Genomic DNA, 7,500 nt, shown 5'->3' on the forward strand with positions numbered 1-7,500 from the left:
ATGACTGGTACCCTGAGGGTTTTATGATATCAGGTATACATTTATTAGTTTATGTAATACAACAGAATGGCCCAGTCTATACCAATGCTCCATCGGAGGACGGGGGCTCATTGTAATGCACGGAATGCAATGTGTTTGATACCGTTCATTCCATTCCATGCATTACAATGAGCCCCGTCCTCCAATTTCGACCTCCGCCAGCCTCCCCTGGGCTACAGTGAAATACACGGTGTCCTTACCATACTGACGCGGGTCCAGGCAGAGCGTGGCTCCCTCCAAGATGGTGGTGTTCTGGCAGATGTTCCAGATGTTGAAGTACATGAAGACAGGGAGGGAGGTGAAGGCTGTCACACCCAGCCAGGCCAGCATGAAGATGTACGTCAGCATGATGAACTGAGCAGAGGGACAGGGGAGGAGGACGGAGGAGGAGGGGGGACACATGACAATGTCAGACTCAAGATTGGGGTGCAGGGGAGGCTTGTGGAGGTAGAAAAAAACTCAAGGTTTTCACTGGTGGAGGACGGGTTTGATGCCGTTCCTCATTCCGTTCCATGCGTTATAATGCACCCCCATCCTCCAATTTCTACCTCCACCAGCCTCCCCTGCTGTGATGGTATTTAGTCCTGGCAACAAACAGTGAAAGTATTTATCGTAGAACAGAAGCATTTGTAGGTTCTCTCCAACCTGCCACCAGATATAATTATCTTATTAATGTTTTTATTTTGGATTTATTGTTATATTATCTTGTGTTGTTCTTGTACATAACTGTTCTGTCTAAAGCTGTTCTGTCTAAAGCTGTTCTGTCTATAACTGTTCTGTCTATAGCTGTTCTGTCTATAGCTGTTCTGTCTATAACTGTTCTATAACTGTTCTGTCTATAACTGTTCTATAACTGTTCTGTCTATAGCTGTTCTGTCTATAACTGTTCTATAGCTGTTCTGTCTATAACTGTTCTATAACTGTTCTGTCTATAGCTGTTCTGTCTATAACTGTTCTATAACTGTTCTGTCTATAACTGTTCTGTCTAAAGCTGTTCTATAACTGTTCTATAGCTGTTCTGTCTATAACTGTTCTGTCTATAACTGTTATATACCTGTTCTGTCTATAACTGTTCTATAACTGTTCTGTCTGTAGCTGTTCTGTTTAAAGCTGTTCTGTCTGTAGCTGTTCTGTCTGTAGCTGTTCTGTCTAAAGCTGTTCTGTGTGGACCCCAGGAAGAGTAGTGGCTGCATGTGCTAATGGGGATCCTGGTAAACAAATAAACAAATATGATCAGGCAGGAAGCACTGCCATAGAGAGTGGTTACATCTCAGCTAATGAGGCTATATGTACTCACTTTGTGCTTTGTACTCCAATGAGTCAAAGCCACAACTAGATGTCTTAGTCAATGCATTTCCTATATGAATGCTGTCACCCCATTCTAAAGCACCCAATCAATGGTCAGTTCAGATGCCTTCCTGTATTGAACGCGGGTTGTTAACTCAATGAGTAATACCACTTACTGGAACCTGATTTTATTGTCCCCCTGTGGATTCCTCACTCACTGTTATTGAGGTTTGAGGATGAGTGACATGTTTTGAGATCGATATAAACTATTTCCCCTGTAAATATCATCATCATCATCACCATAACCATCATCATCATCACCATCGTCACCGCCACCGCCATCACCACCATCACCTCCACCATCACAACCACCACCACCATCACCATCATCACCACCACCACCATCACCATCATCACCATCATCATCACCACCACCACCACCACCACCACCACCACCATCACCACCACCACCATCATCACCACCACCATCACTATCCTCACCACCACCATCATCACCACCACCGCCACCACCACCACCACCACCCTCATCACCACCACCACCATCATCATCACCACCACCTCCACCACCACCACCCCCATCACCACCATCCTCACCACCACCACCACCACCACCATCATCACCATCATCACCACCACCACCATCACCACCACCACCACCATCACCACCACCACCATCATCACCACCGCCACCACCACCACCACCACTGCCACCACCACCACCATCATCATCACCATCACCACCACCACCGCCACCACCACCACCATCATCATCACCATCACCACCACCACCACCATTACCATCACCACCACCACCACCATCATCACCATCATCACCACCACCACCACCATCACCATCATCACCACCACCACCATCACCATCATCATCACCACCACCACCATCACCATCACCATCACCACCACCACCATCATCATCATCACCACCGCCACCACCACCACCACCACCACCACCACCACCGCCACCACCACCACCATCATCATCACCATCACCACCACCACCACCATTACCATCACCACCACCACCAACACCACCACCACCATCATCACCACCATCATCACCACCACCACCACCATCACCATCATCATCACCATCATCTTCCTCTCCTCACCCAGGCGCTGACGCAGCGTCCGCAGGTGGTGATCTTGAAGTCTCCGTAGAGGTCCTTGATGGCGCCGCTGGTGAAGAAGCCCTCCACCATCAGCAGGATGCCGTACACGAAGAACGCCGATGCGATGCCGTATATCACATACTTCATGATGTCAATCCTAGACCACAGATGGAGAGAAGGAGAGAAGGAGTGTGTTAAAAAAAACAAAAAACACTGTTGATATTAACAGTGCTGCATTTGATGCAGCACTGTTTCCATAATCTGAGGGAAGGTTGAGTCTACTATATATATATATATATATATATATATATATATATATATATATATACAGTACCAGTCAAAAGTTTGGACACACCTTCTCATTCAATGTTTTTTCTTTATTTTCATTATTTTCTACATTGTAGATTAATATTGAAGACATCAAAACTATGAAGGAACACATATGGAATTATGTAGTAAACAAAAAAGTGTTAAACAAACCAGAATATGTTTCATATTTTAGATTCTTCAAAGTAGCCACCTTTTGCTTTGATTACAGCTTTGCACACTCTTGGCAAGGTATGTCCAAACTTTTGACTGGTACTGTATATATACTAAATAAAATAATATATAATCTGGTGGCAGGTTGGAGAGAGCCTACTAATGCTTCTGGTCTACAATAAATACGTTCACTGTTTGTTGGCAGGATAAATTACCATAGCAGGATCGGTATTTTCTTTTAAATCTCTTCTTAAAACTCATTTGAATAGACTAGCCTTTAAATGATGCTGCCCTTATTCTGTTAACTGTGTTGTGTTTTACTATTTTCTACTCACACATTTGTTTTTATTTGCATATCTGTTTTATCTGCACATTTGTAACATACTTTGTAGCACTGTTTTAAAATGTATGCTATATAAATAAAGTTTATTACTATTATTATAATATTACTCCGTCCTATATCCTGGTCCTTGCAGCCTTGTTCTTGTTGTGAAGCACTTTGCGACATTTGTCGATGTAAAAAGTGCTGTACCAATCAATTTGATTGATTGATTGATTGAGTGATGTGTGTGTTGGTGAGGGAGAAGCACTGTGATGACATTGTTATTGCTCTCAAAACATAAAACTGATCATCTGGATCTATATCCTGTAGATGTGTTGGTGTAATAGCTTGTATGGCATGTCATTATGACATTCTTTCTCTCTCTCTTTTATCTAACTCTCTCCCTCTTGTTATTTTTTTTATTTTTTTGTGAATCATTTTTATTGTATTTTAAATACTTTTAAATACTCTCTTCCGTTCTGTCATCTCTCTGTGTCTCTGGTGATGAAGTCTATGTCTCTGGTGATTTAGTCTACATGTCTGGTGATGTAGTCTGTGACTCTGGTGATGTAGTCTGTGTCTCTGGTGATGTAGTCTGTGTCTCTGGTAATGTAGTCTGTGTCTCTGGTGATGTAGTCTGTCTCTGATGATGTAGTCTGTCTCTGGTGATGTAGTCTGTGTCTCTGGTGATGTAGTCTGTGTCTCTGGTGATGTAGTCTGTGTCTCTGGTAATGTAGTCTGTGTCTCTGGTGATGTAGTCTGTGTCTCTGGTGATGTAGTCTGTGTCTCTGGTGATGTAGTCTGTGTCTCTGGTGATGTAGTCTGTGTCTCTGATGATGTAGTCTGTCTCTGGTGATGTAGTCTGTGTCTCTGGTGATGTAGTCTGTGTCTCTGGTGATGTAGTCTGTGTCTCTGGTAATGTAGTCTGTGTCTCTGGTGATGTAGTCTGTGTCTCTGGTGATGTAGTCTGTGTCTCTGGTGATGTAGTCTGTGACTCTGATGATGTAGTCTGTGTCTCTGGTGATGTAGTCTGTGACTCTGGTGATGTAGTCTGTGACTCTGGTGATGTAGTCTGTGACTCTGGTGATGTAGTCTGTCTCTGGTGATGTAGTCTACATCTCTGGTGATGTAGTCTGTGTCTCTGGTGATGTAGTCTGTGACTCTGGTGATGTAGTCTGTGTCTCTGGTGATGTAGTCTGTGTTTCTGATGATGTAGTCTGCGTCTCTGGTCTCTACTCACATGGTGAAGACATCCAGAGAGTCCACGGGTCCTCTCACCACCTCAAAGTAGTTCTGCAGGATGGTAACGGTCCCGGACAGGGCCTCGTGGCCGCAGCCGCAGAACAGCGCCACGCCCGCGTACAGCAGGATGGTGGCAATGAGAGACGGGTAGGGGATCCCTCCCAGGCATTTGATGCAGCACTCAAGACATCCTAAAGAGAGAGAGACGGGGGAGGGGGGAGAGAGACGGGGGGGGGGGGAGACCGGGAGAGAGAGAGAGAGAGAGAGAAGGGAGACAGTAAAAGGTCAGGCGTCACTCAGAGAAGACAAAAGCGAATGTTCATGATTCAAAAGGAGAGCCTGAGGCAGTGAAGGAGAGGAGAAACTGTCTTCGGATGAGAGGAGTGGAAGAGAGGAGTGGAGGAGTCTTAAAAGTAACCAGTCTTGTTGAACCCTGCTGTGGTGTATTCCATGTGAGGAAAGCCATGTTTGTATGTTTGTATGACCACCATTATCAACAAATTATTTGAATGTTTTATCAATATGGCATTGGTTACTCGATATACAGTATGTGGTTGGTAGGAACACTTCAAATGCTTCAGTCTGCACATTATGTAATCATTATTCACTCCACTCAATCTGTACGATATGAAATATGTATCATGCTAAAATATGTCAGCACTGTTGTCAATGTGTTGTGCTGATGACAAAAACCCCATACAACCGTGTTTCCATGATGTTGAATACAGTCAGAAGACTGTCTGTCATACTCCTCACATTGGAGTGTGTGTGTGTGTGTGTGTGTGTGTGTGTGTGTGTGTGTGTGTGTGTGTGTGTGTGTGTGTGTGTGTGTGTGTGTAATTCCCTCAATCCAAATTACTACAGTATGTTTCTGTATGGTGGTTTGCAAAGCATTTACAAGGTCAGTTCTGTAACCAAATCCACGTACGTCGTAGGCACACTAAGACACAGAATGGTATGTTTTGTATTGTGATATAACACTAACCCAATTAGTTTGAGGTTTCTCCCATTCCAAATGTATTAGTAGGCTTCCGCCCCATTCATTTCACTCCAGATAATACACTATGAGCCCAAAATCTAATGAAATGCTATTTCCTAACCACACAATGCCTGCTCTCTGAAACATGCCCCCCCCCAAATCAATGGCCACCGCTAATGAGAAAGACCAATGTAATTTCACGCTTCTACAACTGAAGAATTCCTCTGGAGAGCTTACATCCCTATTAGACCACTTGATTAAATCTCCCCACATTCTACTACCATCCAATCTCTGTTCACATTTATTTCCCCCTCACCCATTCAAAAAACAAGTCTGAAACCGCACAGTCTGTATTTAATTGTGATTCTCTGGGACGCCCATTCGTGATGTGTCCCTCCCCACGCCACAGTCATGTCACCTCCGTCTCCTCTATCACGGTTTCGCTGGATTGTCTTTCGTCTGTCGAAGCAGAAGCGTTAGCCGTCCTCCTCCTCAACACTCTGCCTCTTCACTGATCCTGACTAGAATACCAAGTACCCTTCCTCCTCCTCCTCCTCCTCCTCCTCCTCCTCCTCCTTTGTTGCCTGCTCCGCTTAGCTTCGCTTGGGGAGGGCTGAGTCTGAGACTGTGGTTGTGTTCCAGGTCCTCTACATTGCAGTTGCATTGCTGTGCAGCGCACCAGATCATCTCAGGAACCGCAGGGATGTGATAGAGCAGTCTGCTGAGCTGCAGAGTGCAACAGCATCCTGGAACACAACCTACCTCTGCATCCTATACCCTGGCTCTAGCCTCGTCTATATCTGCTTAGCTGCACCGTGCAACAGCCATGAAGGTATCCTGGAACACAGCCTGCTCAGAGGAGGCTGGTGGAGGTAGAAATCGGGGGACGGGCTTATTGTAATGAAATGCTCGCCCAAGCAAGGTATTTGATTGGTTTGACATGTCGCGAGGCTTCACTAATTTCGAATGGGTTTCCACCCCTTTGTAGCTACTTTCTGTGAGGGATTTCCCCAGGCTGTCTGAACTAGGAAAGCCTGGTCTCAATGAGGTTAGCATGTCTGTAACAGGGAGCACTCTACTGTGTGTACTCTACTGTGTGTACTCTCACTCTACTGTGTGAGAGAGAGAGGTAGAGAGAGAGAGAGAGAGAGAGAGAGAGAGAGAGAGAGATTATGTATGCAATTTTATTGCCCCTTCATGTTAATGATTCGTGTCATGTCAACAACAAGTTTTATTGCCTAGCATTATTATGCAACTGCATCTTGTGTAATTACGCTAATGCGGAGGGAATTCGTTGGAGGTGTATTTCGTGCATTTCCAAGTGAAATGTGATTATCTTCTTATGACTATTTTTCTCATTTCTCGAAAAAGCTAGTTGTGTATTGTTGCGGCTGACTCTTCTCTTACCATGGACAGCTGGTCGCATATCGCAGCGTGTTCAGTGTTCAGTGAAACTCTGGCATTGTTCTGGTGTTGATAAATATGGCCGCTGTTGGAATCGCTAAAAACAAACGCCGGGGCTGCTTGTGACTGTGCGTGAGTTATTAACGGGTCTGACGGTGTGAATTTATGGATCGCTAAACGCGGCCAGGCGATGATATAACGGAACGGAACGTCGCGGAACGGAACGGAACGTCGCTGGGCCGACGAGACGCCGGCAAAACCAAAGGTTTGCTGTTACCATGGCAACTGGTAAGGTAGGTAGGCTAGGCTAGGCTAACACTGAGTCATCACAAAAAAAAAAAGAAAAAAAAGGATGTTAGCGGAATTGTTTTATTGATTCGGTGCGATTATTGATTATGAGTGATTGTTGATGATGTGCGGTTCCAATTTGGTGGAGGGAAACAACGTTTTCGTCAGGTGAGGAAGATGACGTCAAATGAAGATGACGGAGCGTCAACAGGACCCTCTTACACAGCAACAAGCCAATGGACGACATCATATCATCATATCTTCATGTCAAGGGGTTGAAGCAAATCATCTCACTTAACCCACCGTTACAA

General features: G+C 44.9%; 1 protein-coding gene across 1 annotated transcript in view; it reads right to left on the bottom strand.

Moving 5' to 3' along the window:
• gpm6aa (glycoprotein M6Aa) overlaps nucleotides 1-7,500 on the bottom strand; it is a gene marked incomplete at both ends in the record, with an annotated part of 20,834 nt that overhangs the window by 4,044 nt on the left and 9,290 nt on the right. The window contains 3 exons of the mRNA XM_083685761.1: nucleotides 240-393; nucleotides 2,475-2,631; nucleotides 4,517-4,709. Coding sequence (XP_083541887.1) covers nucleotides 240-393; nucleotides 2,475-2,631; nucleotides 4,517-4,709 — 504 coding nt within the window. The remainder of the gene's footprint in view (nucleotides 1-239; nucleotides 394-2,474; nucleotides 2,632-4,516; nucleotides 4,710-7,500) is intronic.

The sequence above is a fragment of the Argentina silus genome (genome assembly GCF_951799395.1).
Source record: "Argentina silus genome assembly, chromosome: 15".
In the NCBI taxonomy this organism is placed as follows: Eukaryota; Metazoa; Chordata; class Actinopteri; order Argentiniformes; family Argentinidae; genus Argentina; species Argentina silus.